The following is a 22919-nucleotide window of genomic DNA, read 5'->3' as shown; positions in this document are numbered from 1 at the left end:
AAGGAAGGAAGGAAGGAAGGCTAGCTTCTTTTGGTATACGGTATATTTTTGGGGGAAATCCTTTGCCATCAAAGATTTCTTAACTCAGTAGAAACATCTAAACCTCAAAACCATTTTCTAAAGTGCACCTTAAAAATAAAACCCCAAGCCATCTCTACTCTGTTTTAAAAGAAATGTAAAAAAATAAGCATTATTAAAAAGGCAATTCATAATAAAATACGTAATAACATATTCTGGTTAACAATTTCACTAATGAATTGGTTAGATTGTGCCCAATATTTCAGTTACTAGATACTGGGTGGGAGAAATCCTCCAGTGTGTTTTTTCTACCACAAGCCCACAAAAACAGCACACACATTCCTATACTCCATTCTACAGCTTTCAGATTAAGGATGACCCACTCGGTGCAGCAGACCCAAGTGAAAAATGTGTCTAGGAGGAAATTTAAGAATAGATTTGAAAGTAGAAATTGTAATGAATTCTAACTGGGAGAGGGGAATGTGCATGAATCCCCACTCCTGACCTGGAAGCTCCCTCCCTCCCCCCCCCATAAACTCAACATCCTGGAAAACTAGTTGATGAGCAGAAGTTTACGTTCTGGTCAAAAAATGGGACAGTAGACCTCCCTAGTTTGTCCCTCGGTGTTATTTATGGCACTCAATATTAACTGAACATTAATAAAACAAAGATGATTTGCCCAAAGCATCAGATGGAATTCAATATATTGGTTTATTCCACATAGCACCATATCCTTGAACCTTTATTCCACAAAACAAGATTAGAAGTCTGGAAACGAAGACTTTGGAACCTTACTAGCAGAACTGGGTCCAATCCCTATCCACCCCATCACATGATTTTAGATGGAGTCACCTTGGGGCAGAGATTGACAAGAAATGCAATCATGGGAATGAGATTTATCATTTCCCAGTTACAGTACTACTGACCTCCTGAACAGGACTCAAGAACCGGGGGGGGGGGGGATAGTGGGGGGGGGTAGTGGGCAGCAGTATGCCGAACCCATTCAGTTTTAAAAATCATCCCACGTGATTGCCCAAGTTCAACGTTCCGTGTGCAAATCAGAACAAACCTTTGGCCGCTTTAAACCCCTCTGCATTAAAATCTACACATACCATGGAAAGAACTGGTAGCATACCACTTCAGACAGCATGGGTGCATCTCATTTTAAAATGCTGCTGTTTGTGTGAGAAACCTTGGGGTGCAAAATAGTCTGGTGACGTTGGCTAAGTCAGACCCTGTTTCCCTCTTTTGCTAGGTTTTTTGTGTGCGTTGTGTGCAATGCTCAATGTGCCTTTTCAGGACTCTTTGCCTCACTCCTCTACACCTATAGAGTAGGCCCAGATTACACAGAATTAGAAGGTAGTGAGAGCTTTCTAAACACAGAGAGAAAGGAAGTGACAGCAGAGAGAGGTAGTGATGGCAGAAAGAGGAAGAGGTTGAGCCTAGGGGAGAGGGCACCCACTTTTGGCTCTAGCCCCACCTACTACCAGGATGACCCTCCTATCAGGTCCCCCCCCCGAGGAATACAGTCCTCAGCAGAAGAAGAAAAGGCTGGCCACACAGAACATGGCCAACGAACAGAGAAAAGCAATGTTTTGTTCAAAACCAATTCTTAATCGCCTTGTTCTAGATGTCAGAAAACTGAACAATGCCTGCCATTCTGTAATACTGTATGTGGTGCTGTAATACTGAAAAGTGGTAGGTCATTGCCCCACACAAAATGAACCTGCCTTTCATCTTGACCACACCTACACCCCAGACAGTTCTCTGGACCCAGCTGAACCCGGTGAAGACTTTACATTCGTGCAAATCTCTGAAGAAGGGTTGGGTCCCACCAGCCACCACCACCCACACCTTAAGTCCAAGACCAAGGGGAAAAGTTCTCCCACTAAGATTGCAAACAGCTAATGTGATCTTTGGAAGTAGGCCTCTATCTCTTCTAGGCTTTTCCCTCTGGTTTCAGGAACGAAGAGTATGGTAAAGAGCACGTTGGAGAAACACATGGCACAAAACAACCAGAAAGTACCATAAGGCGTCAGGAAGACCTGGGGCAGAAGAGAAAGAGATGTCTGATTAAGAACCAGAAGCAGTACCAAGGTGGTTGAGCTGTACTCTTGAGATGGCAAATGGGGAACCTTTGGCCTTCTAAGTGTAGATGAATGACAACTTTATCCCTGACCATCAGCCACACTTGCTAGGGCTCATGGGAGTTGTACTTCAGCAACATCCAGAGGGTCAAAGGTTCCCCATGCCCAACATAAGAGAATGTTTTCTCATCCAGAATATCCCTGCATGCAGAAACCTAGCATGTCTGTAGTAACTGCAGACACAGGCTGATGCTCTCAGTAAGCATGAGAACTCTGTCGCAAAAGCAGCCAAGACTCCTAGTCCTTCCACTGGCTACGTCACAACGTGGTTACCGCTTTTCACCCTAGCAGGATCCTTGCAAATGGTAGGCAAAACAACCCATTTTTGCCACTGGCATGTGGCCCCCAGAAGGTTGCTGAAAAGAAAATGGGGGCCACTGTTCCCACTCCTGCTGTAAACCATTCTGCTGTGATCCTTGCTTACCATGAGGTCATGGAACTCCTTGGTGATCAGAAAAGCCATGAGCCAATTTGTTAAGACGCAGGCACCACTGGCTACGCCTCGAGCTCGGAGAGGGAATATTTCAGACATCAACAGCCATGGGATCGGGCCCCAGCCCAAGGCAAAGCCTGTAGGTTGCAGAGGAAGGAGAAAGCGAACTCATTGACAGCAGAGTTAGTAGAGGTTTCCCTGAACTGAGCAAGGTCAGTACAGTGGGACCTCGGGTTACATACGCTTCAGGTTACAGATGCTTAAGGCTACAGACTCTGTTAACCCAGAAATAGTACCTCAGGTTAAGAACTTTGCTTCAGGATGAGAACAGAAATTGCATGGCGGCAGTGGGAGGCCCCATTAGCTAGAGTGGTGCTTCAGGTTAAGAACTCAGGTTAAGAATGGACCTCCGGAACGAATTAAGTTCTTAACCCGAGGTACCACTGTAATGAACAGGCAACCCTGATTAGAAACCAGAAAGATACAACTAGTCAAGGCTTCCCCTCTTCCTCACATGTTATCTAGCAACACGCTGTAGCTGAAGGAGAGAAGGGAAGCAGAGCCACCTCATCAGTCCAGCTTGGAAGCCAGCGTCCATTGGACTCTTCTCTCCATCAACAGTCACTTGATAGCAGCCATTTCATTAGGCTAAAGGAGGAGAAGAGAAGCAGTGCCACTCCATCAGCTCAGCTTAAAGAGGAGCAACTTTTGGCTGCTCAGTTGAACTCTTCACATCATAGCTGCCATTATAAGAAAGAAATAGTGCCAAGTTTGCTTCCTCCTGCTCCTTTCCCAATTCTTTTCCTTTCCTTTCATGACATGCCATGCAGCGTGTAAGACTGCAGGGACTGTATTATCAATTTTCATAAGCTGCCCTGGGAGGCTTTTGGATGAAGAGCAGGGTAAACACACTTGAAAATAACAATGCAAGGTTACGTTTAAGAGGTCGACTTGAGTGAGGCGGGAGTTCTATTCCCAGGACTGGCACCAGGGGGTAGCCATTGCTTGGCAAGTTTCTAAGACCACACCCCAGCAGGTACACAACAACCCCCATAGCCACCCAACCTTGCTGCTCTCCTTCTTCGTTGCCTCTTCCTGTTTGCCTGCCCTTTTCCAAGTCAGCAAGCAGTGATGGTAAGGAGGAGAGGTATCCGCCACCACTCACACAACATGTTGTCTCTTTCTGAGCAGTAGTGCAGCTCAATGCAAGCAAACAGTCAGCAGCAACAGCAATGTGGAGGAGGTTGTGCAACCCAGGGGGAGGCTCCCTCAATAGCATCTTCAAAAGAGCCCGTCAGGCCCCTCCACCTAGCTTTCAAGACCCCAGGACCCACACCCTCCTTGCACACTTTTGCCTGGCTGGAATGTGTCATTGAACTCAGATCATGCCACTTGCTTGCATGGATGGAGGATAGAGAGGGGTGTCTGAATATGTGTGTAGAAACCAGCCTATTGTAAAACTGAACATGTGTTGCTCTGGCCCTACCCACCACCAGCACATGACCCTTGCAGAACACTACCCCCCCCCCCAAATGGGACCCTTTGGCTGAAGAAAGTTTCCCTACCCCTAAGGTCTATGCTCCAGAAGCACTAGGCTACCAATAAGCAGGTCATTAATCTGACCTCAAAAAAGCTGGACTCCAGCGAAGGAGGAGGAATCAAGGGCTTTGTCGTGATCAAACAGGACTCTTCCGACATGTGTATTTCCTCTGTCTGCATCACCTGCTGCTGCAGCAGCAGAGAGGGCATTCTGGTGTGGGAAGCATCCACATAGTCAAAGCATAATCAACCTTTACTATGTGGCTGGGAAACTCCTCAAGGCTCCAAAAGACCCAGAATTCTCTAGGTGGATGGATCTATATAGACTAGCTTTTGTGGGTACAGCAACCACAGCAAAAGTGCCCACTAACCCATGACGAAGAGGCCCAGGCTCAACACCGCCAACCACGCAAGATGGTGCTCTTCTTCCACAACAGCAGCACTCAGAATGGAGCTTGGTGGGTTGGCATGGGAGGAGTTGATGGGGACTGGGAGAGCCATTTTGCAATAGACCGCGAAGATGGCAGCACTGATAGCCATAATGAACCCTGGGAAAGATGAGATAAATAGTTAACAGAACACCTAGTTATACTGTTTGGGAACAAGAGTGCATGTAACAAGAACTGTGCTGGATCAGAGCAATGGACCATCTAGTTCAGCATCCTTAGCCTCCCCCCCCCCACACACACACAAGCACAAAGAGAGAGAGAGAGAGAGAGAGAGAGAGAGAGAGAGAGAGAGAGTGTCCTGCTGGTGATTATGTCCATCCACTGACCTAAGGCCCTAAAGCTAGTTATTTCAAGCACATAAAAGCTTGCCTTGCTGGACATCCACCTCCAGAAAATTTTATCCAGCTGTTCATGGTGTTCCACATTAAATTAACTTGCAAAGGCACAGAATCCTACACTTCACACTGGAAGGGTAGCTTTTCTGCAATACCTGATATGACCAGAAGGACTTTTCGACCTTTTCTATCAATAATAAGAGCAGCCACAGCAGTGAAAAAGACTTGGATGGATCCCACAATGATGGAAGCAGCACCACTCTCCTGAAAACACACGACAGCAAGAAGTAAATAAAAATCTCAAATATTCTCAAATCTTCAAATATTTGAAAATGTGCGATGCAGCAGCAAAGAAAAGCTAATGCTATTCTAGGCTGCATCAACAGAAGATCAAGGGAAGTAATAGTACCACTCTATTGTGCCTTAGTCAGACCACACTTGGAATACTGTGTCCAATTCTGGGCATCTCACCAAGATATGAATGAGAATGGCTGCATCCAAGGTGTCAAGAGGACAGAGGAGCCCCCCACCTTGAATTTGGCTTCTTCAAAGATGGTTTCCGCATAAAACATGATGGCATTGATCCCCGACACTTGCTGGAAGAACATCATGGCGATACCAATGAAGAATGGCTTGTAAATGGCTGGATTCTTAAACTCGGCCAGACTCAGCTCCTCCTGCAAAGGAAGACGTAGCCAGTGTTTCAGTGTTGAGGGGCAACTGTACCCCTCTGGGGCCTGAGGTAGAGATCCCAGCACCCTGGCTGCAGATGTCAGGGACTGAACTAGGAATCTTGGCCCATGAGGACAACCAATTTGGCCAGCTGGGCCATTTCCCCAAAGCCATGCCCACCTGCCCATCAGCTGATGTCAATCCTGCTGGGTACTGTTTTGCCAACACGTTCCCTGCAGGGAAATGTGAGCAAAACAAACCCCTGCAGAGTGGAGGATTGCACCCTTCACTCATCAGCTGGGGAGCAGAGAGTTCAGCGCTGCCAGTTGCTGCTTCACCACTATGTTCCCTGCAGGGAGAAACATGATGACAATGCAGACCCCTCCAAAGGGAAGGGTTGAACCTTCCCCACTCATCAGCTGCCGAGCAGCAAGTTCAATCCTGCTGGCTGGCCACAGGGAATGCAAAGTGGCAAAGCAGACCTCACCCCAGCCCCCCAGCCCCCCTGCAGGTCAGCTGTGACAGGATGGACATGACTGTAAGTGGCTGTACCAGGCCACCCCCTGTTCCGTTTGCAAAACTGCTGCTGATTCCTGTGCAGTTCCAGCAAGGGGTTGACTACTGAGCAGTTCAGCAGCAGAGGAAAAGAATGTCAGGGGGCAGTTAGCATCTGCCAGATTATACCAGGAGGTTAAAGGTAAAGGTAAAGGGACCCCTGACCGTTAGGTCCAGTCGTGGATGACTCTTGGGTTGCGGTGTTCATCTTGCTTTACTGGTCAAGGAAGCCGGCATACAGCTTCCAGGTCAGCATGACTAAGCCGCTTCTGGCAAACCAGAGCAGCGCACGGAAACACTGTTTACCTTCCTGCCTGAGTTGTACCTATTTATCTACTTGCACTTTGACGTGCTTTTGAACTGCTAGGTTGGCATGAGGAGGGACCGAGCAACAGGAGCTCACACTGTCATGGGGATTCTAACCGCCGACCTTCTGATTGGCAAGCCTTAGGCTGTGGTTTAGACCACAGCGCCACCTGCGTCCCTATACTAGGAGGAGCAGATGGCAAACACTTCAGGCTTCCACTCTCCTCCCCTGAAAAGCCTAAAGCTGGAGAGAGCTGAGCTAGCAGGGAGAAGAGGCAGGTCTATTCTCCTGCCACCTTTCTCACCCTTGCAACCCAAGAACGTGCCTGGTTTCAGTACAGTTCCGGCTCCACTTACCTGTCCTTCGGTGTTCACTTCAATCTCCCTGCATTCCCACTCATGGTCCACCAGGGGCCCCCGCAGGAACTGCAGAGCAGCAATGGCCTCTGGCCGCTGATTCCGGCTCAGCAGGAAGCGAGGCGTTTCAGGCATGAAAGCCACAAGTACAAGCATAAAACATGGTGGGACGGAACACAGTACAGCCAGCCAGCGCCAGTCCAGCCCTGTGCCTGAGGGAAGAGACCCAAAAGAAGAAGAGCCGTTCTTAGGGGCAAGAAATAAAGGACACTTGGCAGCTTTTGTCATGCCCAGGGGGCTAAATGCAAGCTGGTGCACATTATAGCTGCAAACAGCTCCCCCAGAATTCAAGTGATGTATTCCGTTAAGACAGAGTGCCTGTTGGCGCCCGTGGTGGGTGAGGCCAGAGGCAAACGTGAGAAAGGAATGCAGATATTGCCTTTGTACAGTAGGCTAGTATCTGCACACATTCTCATACACCAACTCTCTAACCAGTATCCAGGCAAGCAAGAGGCATGATCAGAATTCAAGGACACTTTCCACCCAAGCAGAAATGCTCAAAGGTATGAAAGCAGGCAGTCATACCCTCTCCTTTCAAGGTACAGTGGTACCTCGGGTTACAGACGCTTCAGGTTACAGACTCCGCTAACCCAGAAATAGTACCTTGGGTTAAGAACTTTGCTTCAGAATGAGAACAGAAATTGCGTGGTGGCAGTGTGGCAGCAGCAGGAGGCCCCATTAGCTAAAGTGGTACCTCAGGTTAAGAACAGTTTCAGGTTAAGAATGGACTTCCAGAACGAATTAAGTTCTTAACCTGAGGTACCACTGTACTCCACTCCCTCTTCCCACTCAGTTTCCCACAACATTCTGTGGCAACTCCATCCACAGATGTTGGTTGGTGTACTTGTATCCCACGATGATGTGTGCAAGAGAAAATGTGCAAACCCAAGAACACAACAGAGCCACATGGGTGTACCTGCTATATAAGCTCCCAAGATGCCAGTCACCACCATCAGCTGAACGCACGATCCTAGCATCCCTCGAACTTTAGAGTGGGCTATTTCAGAAATATATACCTACAGCATGGACAAAAGGGGAAGGGAGTCTTGTTCAAGTCATACAGAGAAAAGGATATATTTTATTTGTTTTTGCATTTGCAGAATTTTGCATTTTTTCAATACAACAAGAAAAAAGAGAGGGGGGCCAATAATGTATCCCTGTTTTTCTTATAGAATCAAGGTAATCAGAGACAGGTGTATGTAGATACAGGTGACAAAATCAGAATCAAGTACTGAAATTCCCTAATTAACAGTGCAATTAGGCCTCTGGGCCTGAAATTCCCCATATCTGTAATAGATAACACTGAGCTAGATGGGTTAATGGTCTCCAACTCAGTAAAATGCAGCTTCTGGAATTCAACAGATGGCTCTCTTTCCACAAAACTGCAATGAGAAAGGACAGTGCAGGCCATCTCTTACCGGGACCACCAAGGATGTTACCCCACTGGCCAAGCCATTCAGTAGCCGGCCCACATAAAGCATCCAGACATTCTGAGCTGAGATTATGATTGTGAAGCCAAAAACGAATGGGATGGCACACAGCATCAGGGTAAGCTTCCGGCCAAATTTATCCACGACATATCCCCCCAGAATCCCGCCTGCTGCAGCACCCAGCGTTACGACAGACTGCAAAAGAAAAAGAAAAAGGAACTGACTCTCACAACTGAACGGTTTCTGATTGTAGATTCCTGCACCTTTTGATCACATTAACTAACCCAAGATTTGGTGCATGCAATGATGGCACAATATAAATGACATTTATATCTGACCTGTCCTGCAAGGTGTTCGGAGGTGACATACACACCTCTCCCCTGGTTTGTATAAGGTGACTTCCTATGTTCCTGTTTGATTCAGCAAGAGCTATTGAGGACTAGAATCCTCCTTTATTTTTAAGGGAGGGGGCCCTAGCTCTATGGTGGGACATCAGCTTTGCATGCTCATGGTCCCAGGTTCAATCACCAGCATCTCCAAGTTGGACTGTGGGGGAATCTCTGCCTAAAACCATGGAGAGCTGCTGACAGTCAGTGCAGACAGTACTAAGCTAGATGAGCCGATGTACTGATTTGATAGGAGGCAGTTTCCTATGCACCACCTTCAGGTAGAGACTGGAGAGCTGTTGACATTCAAGAGTGCTGGTCTGGATGGAAGAATGATCTGACTCAATAAACCTTCTGAGCCAGTGAGCCAGTGTGGTGTAGTGGTTAAGAGCAGTAGTCTCGTAATCTGGGGAACCGGGTTTGCGTCTCTGCTCCTCCACATGCAGCTGCTGGGTGACCTTGGGCCAGTCACACTTCTTTCAAGTCTCTCAGCCTCACTCACCTCACAGAGTGTTTGTTGTGGGGGAGGAAGGGAAAGGAGAATGTTAGCCGCTTTGAGACTCCTTAAAGGGAGTGAAAGGCGGAATATCAAATCCAAACTCCTCTTCTTCTTCTTCTTCTTCTTCTTCGTCTATTTCTCTATACTCTGGCACAAGTCAATAAGCATTTATTTTCCACCCCATATTATCAAACCAACAGAAGAACAGGGGTTCATCTAGTGAGGTGCTGCCAACACTGCCGTGCTGCAGGTCTCCAGGGTATTAGGAAGGGGACAATTCCAGCCCCACCTGAAGGTGCTGGAGAATGAACCTAGGATCTTCTGCACGCAAAGGAGATGCTCTGCCACTGAAGTACTGCCCTTCCTTTGCTTATGGAGCAGAAGACTTACCCCAAACCAAGATGCTTGAATGTCTTCCAACCTTAATTCCGGGTTGCTAACTTTCTTTAGGCTCGGAATAGCCGGCGAACTGTAGCCAAGGACAAATCCAAAGCTTAGTGGTCCCAGCACAGCAGCAAACGTAGCCAGGAAGAGATTCTGATTTTGGACCTTGCTGCACAAGAAGTGAAAATGAAAAATATGGGGGTGGGGGAGAGACACACAAACAGCTGCCCTTTTTTGCACACGATGCAGCTCAGCAGACACCTGAAAAGACCACACGCTTTTGTTTCAGATCTTTCAGTTGCAGATGCAGATGCATTAGTGCTTCCGCTGACTCTTTCTTTTGAAAGAAACTGTTCATAAGAACAATCTGCTGGATCAAGCCAATGGTCCACCTGTTCCAGCATCCTGTTCTCACAGTGACCAATTAGATGTCTTGGGAAGCCCACAAGCAAGACCTGAGCACCACAGTGTTCTCCCTAGCTGTGATTCCTAGAAACTGGCATTCAGAGGTGTGTGACAGTGGAGGAAGAACGCATAGCCACTGCAGCTAGTAGCCACAGACAGCCACACCCTTCATGAATTTGTCTGATCTTCTTCTGAAGCCATCCAAGTTGGTGGCCATCACTACATCTATTTAGTTCAGCACCCAAACACACAAATATTTAAGCATGCAGGAAACTGCCTTATACCAAATCAGTCCATTACATTGATTGGCAGCTGGCCTCCAGGGATTGAGATGGGGGATACTTCCCAGTTACACCAAGGGGCATTGTCAAAGTTAAAGGACTAATTCCTGCCAGGCAAAAATATTATGGGTGCGAAACAGGGCCGAGAGGAGTGGGAGACACAGGACCAGAGAATAGTTCCAGAATAGTTCCAAGGGTCAAATGAAGAGGCCACATTCCCCACCCCTGGTGTAAGACAATAGGAAGGGATGTGCTGTGGCAACAAGATGTGATTAGGGATAACTGATAACATCTTCTCTATGGGTGATACTGTCTCCAAGCAAATAAAAAGTTACCACTGTGGCGGGAAGGTAAACAGTGTTTCCGTGTGCTCTGGCACTCATCATGGTCCTCCGTGCGCCAGTAGCAGTTTAGTCATGCTGGCCACATGACCCGGAAAGCTGTCTGTGGACAAATGCTGGCCCCCTCAGCCTGAAAAGCAAGATGAGCACTGCACGCCATAGTCGCCTTCGACTGGACTTAACCATCCAGAGGTCCTTTACCTTTTACTGTCACCCAATAGGTCCCATTTGTAAAGCTGGTTCAGTAAATGGCTTTAAAAGATTAGGCAAATTCACAAGCCAATAAATGACTACTAGCCAAAATGACAATGTTCTGCCTCCACTGTCAGAGGCAGTCTGCTTCTGAATACAAGGTGCTGGAAACTGCAGGAGGGGAGAGTTGCTTCTACACTCACATCCAGCTATCACACAAAACAATGATAGGGTCTTCAAATGGAGATGACTGACCAGCATCTTGGGATTGTGGTAGAAAACTCAATGAAAACACCAAAAAAGAAAAACAGCAACCAAATGTTGCAGAATGGAGTGTTCTAGCCAGACATGCCCTTTTCATGGATTATCCATTCCATTTCCTCACCTTCTGAATCTCTCTCCCAGCAGTCAACGTTCCACAGATAACAAGCATGCTCAGTCGTCAATGGCCTGCTTTTGAAAGAGTTTCCCTTCCTTGGGACCCCACCACTAAACACTCCCCCTCCAAGCCTGCTGTTATATTGTGTACAAATGGTGCCATTTGGGCTGTGCAAGGATTGGCATGCCTGAACATCAGAAATAGCTCAGATTATGCATTTAGAAGAAAAGCTCTCTTGTTCCAAGATTCTCAATCAGATTTGGAAAACCTCTCAGGGTGATTCTGTTGAGCCAACAATTCAGAATCTGGCAAGCAGAGATGTCATTCATTAAACTCCATTACAAACAGCTGATACAGTGTGAGGGCAAAGGGCCAGAGGGACAGAGGCTGACTACTGAACTTGTAGATAACCAACATTAGGACCTTCTCCTCTTTGTCCCTCAGTCCATATTTGGCAAAGCCTTATATTCCTGGCCAGCAGGGCATAACTAGAACAACTGCGTTTTGACGGTTTTCCAAAAGCAAAAGCCAGATAAATACACACACCTCAGATAGATCTCCAGCGGAGAGGGTCTTTGAGCAGGCAGTTCTGTCTCAGTACTCAAAAGGGGTCTGGTTTCCTCAGATGCCATATCTCCCATTGGTGGCAGAGAATGCAATTCTGCCCGGCAAATGACGTCTGTTTCTTAGCCCTGAAGACTTTAAAATAGAACCAAAAATAGAGAAGGGGGGAGATGAAGATTATAAGCAAGAAGTAGCAAATGAAAGTCTTGTGACCTATTTTGCTTTCTCAGCCATACATTGCTGCCTTCATTTTTGAAAATGAGACAAAACTGCAGCTGGCCAGAAGGGGGAACTGAAACAAAACTTTGTAGCATGAACTGTTCTTGTTCAGGGTTCCAGCTAGCCAGCCATGCCCTCTTCCAGGGCACTCCATTTCATTCCCTCTCATTCCCATGTTTTCCATCTCAACACACTCAGCATTCTATGGATCCTGAGCATGTTCAAGACTTCAGTGGGCTAGGTTTTGTTACAGGGAGGCCAGGGGGTTCCTCAGAGCCTACAGATACCTCCCTCTTGTATGAGTGGATGGTACCCTTTTGGCAATGTAAGGACTGGCACTCTGAGAACTGAGAACACCATAACCCTCAATGATCCAAAAATAACAGTGGGAAACTACTGTTAATATACCCAAAGGAAAGGTCTCAAAGAAGCCAGGAAAGGCTTTCATCAGGCTGGGTGTAAAGCAAAAAGTATAGGACACTGTTGCTGGGCAGGATTGTAGGGCACTATCCTGACTCCCATCCAACACATGCAAGCAGAAGCTCTTACTTGGAAGTACAGGCTCAGCAGCAGACCCAAGACTTGGGAAGTTCAGGAGAAGAGCAAGTTATTCAGAACTGGATGGAAGCACCAAAAATGTTCCAACAAGTTTCTACACTCTGCCTGTTAAAACATAGTGCCCTCACTATCTTGCCTTGTGGCGATGTTGGAACTGCAAATGTGCATTCTGTTGGGGTATGTGGATCTGTTACCATTTGTGAAGGCAGATCCTGATCCTAGAGGGCAAGGCAGCACCCTCCTGCTCAGGGCCTTGTTCAGTTGCTGCCACCTCCTGTTCAGCCTTCCTAGCTTTTACTGATGCTTCCTGCTCTGCAGCAAGGTTGGAGGAAAGAGCTGGCATAGCTGCTTCCCCTTCCAAAGCAACTGGGCTTGGGGTGGAGAGGGGACGTACCCCTAATCCTCCTCCAACCCAGATTATCCCACTTCAGCCCCCTCCCCCATTTATTCCTACTTCATCAGAGCATGCCAACCGAATCCCAATAGGACTGCAGGTCTCATGACATCCTCTCCAGACTGGTGCTTTTTTTTGCGGTAGGTGGGTGTACTCTGCAACATGTCCTTGAACAGAGCATTAGTGCTGGATTCATACTAGATTATCCACATACAGGGGTACCTCGGGTTACGTATGCTTCAGGTTACATATGCTTCAGGCTACAGACTCCGCTAACCCAGAAATAGTGCTTCAGGTTAAGAACTTTGCTTCAGGATGAGAACAGAAATCGTGCTCCGGCGGCGCGGCGGCAGTGGGAGGCCCCATTAGCTAAAGTGGTGCTTCAGGTTAAGAACAGTTTCAGGTTAAGTACAGACCTCCGGAATGAATTAAGTACTTACCCTGAGGTACCACTGTACCAGTGCATTTCATTACTTTTCTGCAATGCTTTTTCACTGTTACTACTTTACTGCCATCTATAGGGGAACTTCAGCACAATAACAGCTACTACAACAAAGCCCCTCTCCTCCTGAACGTTTGTGGCATGAAAAATTTTCATATTTCAGCAGGAAGCTAGCAGGGCATGCACATGCGCAAAACAATATAGGAAACAGGATCATGTATAACTGCCCTGATACCATCATGAGTACAAATCACCAGGAATGCAGGATAAAAAGGACATCTAGAGGGGGCCCATAATGAGAATACTTGGTACAGTTCCAGCTGCTCCATCTCAAAAAGGTTATTGAAGAGTATCAAGCAATCCAGAAAGGTTGGGAAAGGAGACTAGGTGTGATGGTATCATAGAAAAGGCACTCTGTATTTGTTCAGTCAATCACATGCTTTCCCATGGAGCATCAGATTTGAGCTAGAGAAATCTAGGAGCAAATCCATGTTCTGCCAGCAAACTAATGGGGATCACTTTGTGCCAGTCTCCCTCTAATCTGGGTCATCCAAGAACAACTGGACAGCCACCACCTGCCTGAACACCTTGCCCCAAATGGTAACACTTGCAACTGGCCCTGAAGCTGGAACAATTTCAAAATCTGGGGAAATTTATTTGGGAGTGGCCTCACAACCACCATCTTCAAGGCAGTTGGGGTCGCTCCCTCTCGTGACAAGCTATGACTCAACTCCTGATCTTTGCTGAACACCACTCTTCTGCATGGGCGTAGCAAAGCGGGGGGGGGGGGGGCAGCTGCCCGTCCCTACATCAAGTAAAACATTGGAAATAACTGACGAATCATGTCGGTTCTGCCCCCGCCCCAAACAAAAGCCCTGACTACGCCCATGCTCTTCTGCCCTGTATTGTGAGGCAAGAGGGATGGAATGAGTAAACAGGCAGCCAGCCTGAAAAGTACTGCAATTCCAAAGGGCTAGTAAAACGCAAAGCGGGCATTTGCTGAGGGAGACGGAACATCAGGAACCCCACAGTCAGAGAACCCCACAAAGGAAGACACACGTCCCTCACTGGTACACAAGGGACAAGGCACTATTTCTCTCTGGCACCACATAGGCGCTATTAACCATATCTGTAGTGCTCTTCTTGGGTGTCATCTCACAATCCAAAACCCCCAACGCACAAAACTTGTTTCACCAGAGAAGTCGTGGGTCATGTCCCAGGATCAGCCTCCAACTTTAGTAGCAGGCCTGGGAAAGCCCCTCCCCAAGACCCCTGTGGAAGTACAGAATGCGACGCCAGACTGTTAAAATAGCCTCGGACCGGTGAGCCTGGCAGAAAGCGTGCAAAATTAGGGAATTTAGGGGAGAGAATGAATTAAAATCTAGTTGAAGGGGGGTGGAAGCGGGATAATGTAAGGAAAAAATATTGGGGGAGGCTTTGGGCGGCGCAAACTCACCTTCCCTTTCCGTCCAAGGACTAAAGCATCCCTATTCACCTCCAAATTAAAGCTGGCAACTACAATCTTGAGAATCAAATGCAAGGCGGAACTAAACAGTTGGGACCACGTTTTCAGGGTAGAGAGGAAAATAACAACGGACCAGAAACTCAGTCGATTAAATCCTTTCCCCCATGTGATTGTACTTCCGGCTCGGCCTCTCTTGCGCCCTGGAAGGAGAAAGGGAAAAAACAAAGATATAGGAAAATGAAGAGCCACACATCGTCAACAATACACAATGGCAACTCCCGTTCTCAATTTCAACTGGTTTTCCAATGCTGTAAAGAGCATTGGAGGGCCGTCGGTCTCTAGAGAGAATTTCGAGAGATTTTGTAGCAGTGCAAGAGAATCATGTCCAATGGTGTCACCGTTCACATTTTATATCGGTGGTTCAGAAAATGCTCTACATTTCTATCTCTATGGGTACCTTAAGTTAGACTTTTAAAAAAGTTTCCGTTTCCGGACGGAAGTGACTCTAAAATCCGGGGCGGGAAAGAGGCGCGAGGAAGATGACGTCAGGTGCTCACGCCGGAAGTGCCTGTGGTAGAGTGTTTGCTGGGACCCGGCGGCGAAAGGTTGGACCCCCCGCCCCCGAAAAATAAAGTGGGCGGGAGGGGGCGGGAAGAGAAGAGGGGCAGTGCGGTGGGAGGAGGGAGCGCGGCTGAGGAGAGCGGCGGAAGGGGGCGGGGCTCAGGTGGGTTGTCATAGAGACCGCCTGCAGTGGGGAGGGGGCTGAGGGGGCGGGGCGGGTGGAAGGGGAGACTTGCGCCCTTTGGGGTGAAGTTGAGGAGAGGTCTCCGTTGAGGTAGGTGCAAAAGAGGTTGCGGGAGGGCCCGGGATTGAGAAGGGGGTAAGGGGGTGCAGAATGATGGGATCGGCGTCGTGTTTTGATTCTTAGCTATTATGTATTATCCTATTTACACCCTTCCTTTATTCCCGGGAGATCAACGTATTCTCCCCTTCCCCGTTTTATCCCCACTGGCTTCATGAGCAAATGGTTGTTTGAATCCTGGTCTCGCGGGCACGGGTGCGACACTCTAGCTCAGCCTTTCCCAACCTCAGGTCCCTCCCCAGGTGTCGCTGGATGGTCCTGCTAGCTAGGGATGAGGGGAATTGTAGTCTAGTAACACCTGGAGACCGCCCAGCAGATGCCACAAGACTCTGCATGTCGCATATGGCTGTTCTTGGTCTCCGATATTGAACTAGTTAGCATGGGGGTTTTCCCCACCCCAGGCTTTTCAGAGGCAATTTTTACGTGTGAACACTATCTGGTCACAGGTGTTTCCTGAAGCGGGATCCTTTGGCCAGCATCAAATGTAGTTGGACTATATGCTTTGGATGTAGAATGTTCTAGACAGGTTTAATGCTGTCATAATTACCTTAAAAGAAAAACAAATCATGTATCAGTGGTGGAAGGGGTCTTCCTTTCTAGGGAGCTACCACCAGTCAGCATAGACTGGGCTAGAGAAATAGTCTGACCTGTTAAAATCTGTTGTTGTTGTTCAGTCATTTAGTCGTGTCCGACTCTTCGTGACCCCATGGACCAGAGCACGCCAGGCACTTGTTAAAATCTAGCTCTCTATAAAAACATCAAATGCATGGATTGCTTCCCAGACAACAGTAGGAATATAAGATGCTGCTTTATGCCCAAACCATTAGTCCATCCAGCTCAGTATTGCCACACCAACTACACTTATCCAGGGCTTCAGGCATGGGACAGTCCCAGCCCTAACTCAAGATGGGCAGGTCTCCTGGGATCATCTGCATGAAAAGTAGATGCTCTACTACTGAGCTATGTCCCTTCCCCCATCCTTCGTCTCCAGAATCAGATCCAGAAACCTAAGAGCATAGGCTGATAAAGAGTGTTTTCCATGCCACTTGTGTGTGTGCTCTTTTATGGGAGACGTATTATTATTATTATTACATTTTGACCTTTATGCACTAATGCACAGTTGTACAGACCCAGTCCTTTGAAATAAATGGCAATAGTTCAGTGCAAATTTAGGTGTGCTCAACTCTTTGTTGTATTGTGACCAAAGATTATAAAAGCAATCCACTTTTCTGATTCCACATCAAGACCCAACTTGAAAGAAAAAAATACCCATGAGGCATGCTATCTACTTTATACCTCACCCCCATTAACGTCATCTCTCCCATTTATTTGTTAAATGCTGCCCTCCCCCCACCCTATATTTAGAATAATAATAATTCTTTTTTTTAATATAATATTTATTGAGATTATGCAAAAAGTTACACAGAGAAAAAACAAACAAAAACTAATAAACACAAGCTAGCAAGAAAGTTAACAAAAAGGCAACCCAGAAAGAAGGGAAAAAAGAAAAAAAAGAAAATGATACAAAATACAAAAAACAGATAACTAAGAAATATAGAATAATAATAATTCTTAAGTGTTTAAAAAATACCCACCAAAAGGCACTTTAAGGCAGTTTAAAGCTTCAGCAAAAGTAACATAACTCTGTCTTCAGGCTTGCAATCTAAATAGTCACATACATAAGGGAAAGGGTTTTTTGAAGGGTTTGGCTTTTTTACAATCAAGTGGTATAAGGATAAATCTGGGAATAATGTTCATTTTGAAAGGATTCAACCTTCCCCTAAGGTTAAGGTTTAATGACTCCCATCTATCAATAACTAAAGAAGCCTCTTTTATTATTTTGTTTATATGAATTGTAACTAATCGAGTTATGTCTCTTGGCATTAAACCTAGTTATATAATAGATTTGGAGCAAATCCGGAATTGATAATTCCTTAACTGAAAGAACAATCAATTTTTCACGCATTGGCATCAATTCCTTTTGGACCAGTTAATAAAGTATCCTGATATTTTACCAAAAGCTTTTATTGTTTGCATCAATATAGGAATACTAGTTTGGTACCACCTGAAAATAAAACCAATTTATATTCAACTGAATTATGAACCGCTGTGTGAATCTCACAATGTTGTCTAATAGCGCAAGCTAGGGGGTTCTAAACAATTATTTAAAAAGCAAACATGAAAGTGAACATCCTTGTCTAGTTCCTCAAGACAGTGAAAAGGTGGTGGACATGATACCATTCACTTTAGATTTAGGTGAATCATACACTACTTTAATCCATTTTATAAAAAATAAAGGGAAAACCAATTTAGTTAAAGCTACCTCTATATACAGGGATGCGGGTGGCGCTGTGGGTTAAACCACAGAGCCTAGGACTTGCCGATCAGAAGGTTGGGGGTTTGAATCCCCGCGATGGAGTGTGCTCCCATTGCTCGGTCCCTGCTCCTGCCAACCTAGCAGTTCGAAAGCACGTCAAAGTGCAAGTAGATAAATAGGTACCGCTCCAGAGGGAAGGTAAACAGCATTTCCATGCGCTGCTGTGGTTCGCCAGAAGTGGCTTAGTCATGCTGGCTACATGACCCGGAAGCTGTGTGCCAGCTCCCTTGGCCACTAAAGTGAGATGAGCGCTGCAACCCCAGAGTCGTCCACGACCGGACCTAATGGTCAGGGGTCCCTTTACCTTTACCTTTATATACATAAATATTGTTGAAAACCATTTCATTGCCTAGTGATATAATTAAAAATTGTCTTTATTTTTATTTAAATCTTACAAATCCACCACTAATCTAATATTTTTTGCTGCCTCATTTTTATAAAGCCAGTCTGGTCATTCTCCGTAAGCACCACTATTACTTGCTGAATTCTATTTGCTTGGGTCGTTGTTAAAATCTTTGTATCAGCTTTACTCAGTTTGTCTGATTTGGTATAGCTGTAATATAAGCTTGATTAAATGCCATTGATAAAATACCTTTGTCAGACATCTCTTCATACAGTTGATGAGGTTTTGGTACTAGTAGATCAATGTATGTCTTATATTATTCAATAGGAAATTGTGGTATTTTACCAGTTGTCATTTTAAGAATAGTTTGCTTGATTTCTGCTTCTGATATTGGTGAAAAATAACATTTGCATTTGTCAATAATCTAAATAAGGTAGTTTTATTTTATTTTTAAAAGCTTCTACACCCTCATAAGCTATGACTTTTAGTTTATTATATAATTCCAAATAACATTTTAAAAAAAATAATCATTAATATCTTTTAAGCTTTTATAAACTTCACCTTTCTCCCCTCTACTACTTGGGATTATTGTCTTATCCCACTTTGACAAATTTTACCTAGTCTTTCGCAAAACAAGTATTAACACCTGGAACTTAACACATACTTTGCAAGAACCTTTATTGAACTACAGAACTCCTTAACACATTCTTTGGTGCAAATCCAGTTGGCTTCAATGGGATTTACTCCCAAGACAGCAAACGTAGAATCCTAGTCATTATAAAGAAATATCCCTTGATCAGATGAATTACGTTGGAAAGTTAAGGTGTGGTCAAAAGTGAGTGGTAACAGTAGTGGGTTTGGGAATCATTAGAGCACTATGCAGTGACTGGAGAGGAGGAGAAAATCTGGCCTCAGTGACTTATATGGTTCTTGTTACACCTACAGAAGAAATGGCCCCAGAGGAATCCCAATCCCTGTCGGGTTCTGAGGAGCAAGAAGACAATTGGCAGCTACCTGCTAAGCAACTATCTGATAATACAGACAACTACTTAAGGTAAATACGCCCTCTTTCCCATTGAAATGCTAGGTAGGATAAAATGCTAGGTAGGGAAGAAAGTTGGGTGGAACCAATATGCATTGTGATCCAACTCCTTGCTGCTCGGCTATCCATTCAGCAATTGTCTTTGGACAGGTCCTCAGATAAATCTAAACCAGGAGTTGGGACCTGGATGGGGCTAGCAGTCCAGAGTCTTGCCTTCCCCCAAACCTTTTGGACCAAGTCTGAGAGGAGATCTGAGACACCTACCTGTCAGGCACCTGATGTCACAATGATGTTGGGTCCCTTGTTTTCCTTTGATCATGCAGTGTGAAACCAAACATAAAGACTAGCAGCTGAAAATCATAGGCTTTCAAAGGCACTACTATATTTTGCACTGGACAGACAAAAATCCCACAGTTTTTGCATGTTGTGCTCAGCACATTCGGTTTAAAAGGGAGTTCTCCTTCACATTGTACATTGCTGATTTTTCTATATTAACAGCCCTGCACCATGTTGTTGTTTGAAGTGCATCTGAGGCAGTGTGTGTCATTTTTTATTTTTTTATTTAAGATGTTCATATTTGGTTTTTGAGCAGAACTAATACTGTATTTTGATGTCCCACAGGTAAATGTTTCCATAACCTTATGGAGAGAAAGGACTTTGAAGCATGGCTTGATAATATTTCTGTTACGTTTCTCTCTCTGACGGACTTGCAGAAAAATGAGTCGTTGGATCACCTGATTAGCTTGAGTGGGGCTATCCAGCTCAGGCACCTCTCCAATAACCTAGAGACCCTCCTCAAACGGGACTTCCTCAAACTCCTCCCGTTGGAACTCAGTTTTTATTTGTTAAAATGGCTTGACCCTCAGACCTTACTCACGTGCTGCCTCGTCTCTAAGCAATGGAACAAGGTCATAAGTGCCTGTATGGAGGTGTGGCAGACTGCCTGTAGGAAACTGGGCTGGCAGATTGATGACTCTGTCCAAGATGCTTTGCACTGGAAGAAGGTGTACTTGAAGGCCATCTTAAGGATGAAGCAACTAGAGGACCACAAAGCCTTTGAGACCTCCTCACTGATTGGACACAGTGCCAGAGTGTACGCACTTTACTATAAAGATGGACTTCTTTGTACAGGTAGGATGGCCCAAATGGCTTAGGTGTAGTGGTGCAATGAGAATTAGTGTTGTGTATGTGTGTGAGATGGACGCGGGTGGCGCTGTGGGCTAAAGCCTCAGCGCCTAGGGCTTGCCGATCGAAAGGTCGGCGGTTCGAATCCCCGCGGCGGGGTGCGCTCCCGCTGCTCGGTCCCAGCGCCTGCCCACCTAGCAGTTCGAAAGCACCCCTGGGGGCAAGTAGATAAATAGGTACCGCTTACCAGCGGGAAGGTAAACGGCGTTCCGTGTGCGGCTCTGGCTCGCCAGAGCAGCGTTGTCACGCTGGCCACGTGACCCGGAAGTGTCTTCGGACAGCGCTGGCCCCCGGCCAATAGATGTGAGATGGGCGCACAAACCCCAGAGTCTGTCAAGACTGGCCCGTTCGGGCAGGGGTACCTTTACCTTTACCTATGTGTGTGAGAGGGCTGCGAGCCAGGAAGTCACCGATTGATTGATTGATTGATTGATTGATTTCACAAAATGTATACACTTGGTTTTTCAAAATACATCAAAAGATAAAACAATAAAATTATACCTAGAAACACGTACAATAATACAGGCAACTTTCCACTTACGTGGGGGTTACGTTCCCCCCCCAAAAAAAAAACAGAAATGAAATGTGCGTAAGTGGGGAGCTTGAGTGGCTTTGTTTTCTGTTCTCTCTCCCCCCCCCATCCACTTTTGTTTGCCCTTGTTCTGCTCCTTCCCTTCTAATCTAAAGGGTGACGAAGACTCCCTTCCTCCCCTCTTCACCTTCAATCTTGGCAGGAAGGATAGGGAAGCCGCGCAGCTGAGCCCGCTGCAAGGAACAGCTTCCTGCCTTTCAGTTTCCCACACATGAATTTGGAACCTGCAGCCCTGTTGACACATTTTAAAGCTTTTGTTCTTCATTAGGTGGATATGGAAGGGATTATTTCCAGGGGAGCCCCCACTCCTCACCAGAGAGGCTGGGAAAGCCGCACAGACAGGACTTGCGAAGTGGCTTTCCCAGTTCTCACCTGGTGAGCATGATGGTGCAGCAGCAGCAGCAGGGCCCCCGTGCGCCTTTTTCAAGCCTTCATAATCTATAGAAAAATTCGTTTTCCAGGGAGGGTCTCCTTGCAAGCCACGGGGACTCTCCTGCCATTCCCAGGTTTGAATAGAATTATTTTTAATTTCCCGCTGCGTGTATACGGTTGCACATGAGTCGAATATGCGTAAGGGGTGGTGCCTGTATTTTAAAACACACAAAACTTTGAAATGCTAAAACAAGTTAAAACTCACATCAACTTTCTAAGCATCTGGGTAGGCTTGTCTAAACAAGAATATATTTAGCAGGCACCTAAAAGAATACAGTGAAGGCAGCTGCTTGCTATTAATAGTCAGGGAGTTCCAAAGTGTAAGTGCTGCTACAGTAAATGATTGAGTTCTTAAAAATGCAGAATGGGTATTATATGGCACTTGTGGTAGTACCACTTCCGCTGATTGAAGCGGTCAAGTGGGCACACGTTGGGTAAGCTGATCTCCTAGGTAAACTGGCCCCAAGTTATTATGGCCATTATATACTGATAGTAACACCTTGAACTTGGCCTGGTAACAAATTGGTAACCAGTGCAGATCACTGAACAGGCACTATATGCTGACAAGGCCTCACTCTTGTCAGCAATTGTGCTGCAGCATTCTGCATTAATTGCAGCTTCCGGATAAAGTGCAAGGGAAGCCCCCCCTAGAGCATATTGCAATCTTGAAGTAACCAATTCATGATCTACTGTGGCCAGACTTTCCCAGTTCAGGAATGTCTATAGCTGTTAAACCAGTCACAGTTGGTAAAAGGCACTTCCAACCACTGTATATACCTGAGCCTCCAGTGACAGAGCTGGATCCAGAAGCACTCCCAAACAGTGAACCTGCTCCGTAAGGGGGAGTGCAAGCCCAGGAAGGACAGGCAATTAACCATTTGCTGTAGTGAAGATGTTAGGGTGTTGATTCCTTGGAATAGTTAAAAGGGCAGGGGGAATGGTAACTGATGGGATCACTTAATTGAAATCAAATGACTGCCAAGTGACCCTAGGTTTCAGATCCTTTCCTGGAACATTGTGGGTTTGAGGAAAAAGGCCAATGACCCTGAATTTATTAGTTTTATTAAATCTTTTGATGTTATTTTACTACAAGAAACCTGGACTTGTTACAAAATTAATTTGATAGGATATTAAGTCCACAAATCCTAACCCTTCTTTGTGCATGGCAGACTAAACTTAAAATCACTACCCTCAAGACCTTTGAGGGATTTTGACCACCCCTTGGAACTTTGTATTATGAAATTAAAATAGTAAAGAAGAAAAGATTGGTAACAAC

At 46.0% G+C, this 22919-nt stretch overlaps 2 protein-coding genes across 7 annotated transcripts in view; one reads left to right on the top strand and one right to left on the bottom strand.

The window, feature by feature from the left end:
- Positions 1–710: 710 nt before the first annotated feature.
- On the bottom strand, positions 711–16554 carry SLC2A8 (solute carrier family 2 member 8). Of its 3 annotated transcripts, none has more exons than XM_082207714.1 (12): positions 16320–16554; positions 14802–15010; positions 11715–11867; positions 9577–9739; positions 8290–8496; positions 7788–7887; positions 6812–7023; positions 5452–5598; positions 5077–5185; positions 4509–4685; positions 2590–2735; positions 711–2063 (listed from the first exon to the last, which is right to left on the bottom strand). In XM_082207714.1, the coding sequence occupies exons 3-12, from the start codon at positions 11807–11809 to the stop codon at positions 1923–1925; spliced, it is 1497 nt and encodes a 498-aa protein (XP_082063840.1). In that variant the 5' UTR covers positions 11810–11867; positions 14802–15010; positions 16320–16554; the 3' UTR covers positions 711–1922. The 3 variants fall into 3 exon arrangements, with proteins under 3 accessions (XP_082063840.1, XP_082063841.1, XP_082063842.1); XM_082207715.1 differs by lacking the exon at positions 16320–16554 and adding an exon at positions 16069–16119; XM_082207716.1 differs by lacking the exons at positions 9577–9739; positions 14802–15010; positions 16320–16554 and having other exon boundaries at positions 11715–11825.
- Positions 15293–22919, top strand: part of FBXW2 (F-box and WD repeat domain containing 2) — a 20728-nt gene continuing 13101 nt past the window's right edge. The window contains exons 1-3 of one of the 4 annotated variants that reach the window (XM_082207726.1): positions 15293–15415; positions 19338–19446; positions 20056–20565. In XM_082207726.1, the coding sequence (XP_082063852.1) occupies positions 20076–20565 (490 nt within the window). In that variant the 5' untranslated portion in view covers positions 15293–15415; positions 19338–19446; positions 20056–20075. Of the gene's footprint in view, positions 15416–15584; positions 15646–19337; positions 19447–20055; positions 20566–22919 lie in introns of those variants that run through there. The other 3 variants (XM_082207728.1, XM_082207727.1, XM_082207729.1) reach the window with 3 other exon arrangements.

This window comes from Podarcis vaucheri (assembly GCF_965113315.1).
Source record: "Podarcis vaucheri genome assembly, chromosome: Z".
Taxonomy (NCBI): domain Eukaryota; kingdom Metazoa; phylum Chordata; class Lepidosauria; order Squamata; family Lacertidae; genus Podarcis; species Podarcis vaucheri.
Note: the sequence above shows the minus strand (reverse complement) of the source record. Positions and strands in the feature narration are given on the sequence as shown.

What these genes read in the sequence shown, in the direction of transcription:
- SLC2A8 (XM_082207714.1), bottom strand. Translation starts at nt 11,809, where the DNA reads ATGGGAGATATGGCATCTGAGGAAACCAGACCCCTTTTGAGTACTGAG. An exon ending in TAACATCCTTGGTGGTCCCG is followed by an intron (nt 7,888 to 8,289) that starts GTAAGAGATGGC and finishes TCCATGCTGTAG; the next exon opens with GTATATATTTCTGAAATAGC. An exon ending in CCTGGGCCTCTTCGTCATGG is followed by an intron (nt 2,736 to 4,508) that starts GTTAGTGGGCAC and finishes TGCAACCTACAG; the next exon opens with GCTTTGCCTTGGGCTGGGGC.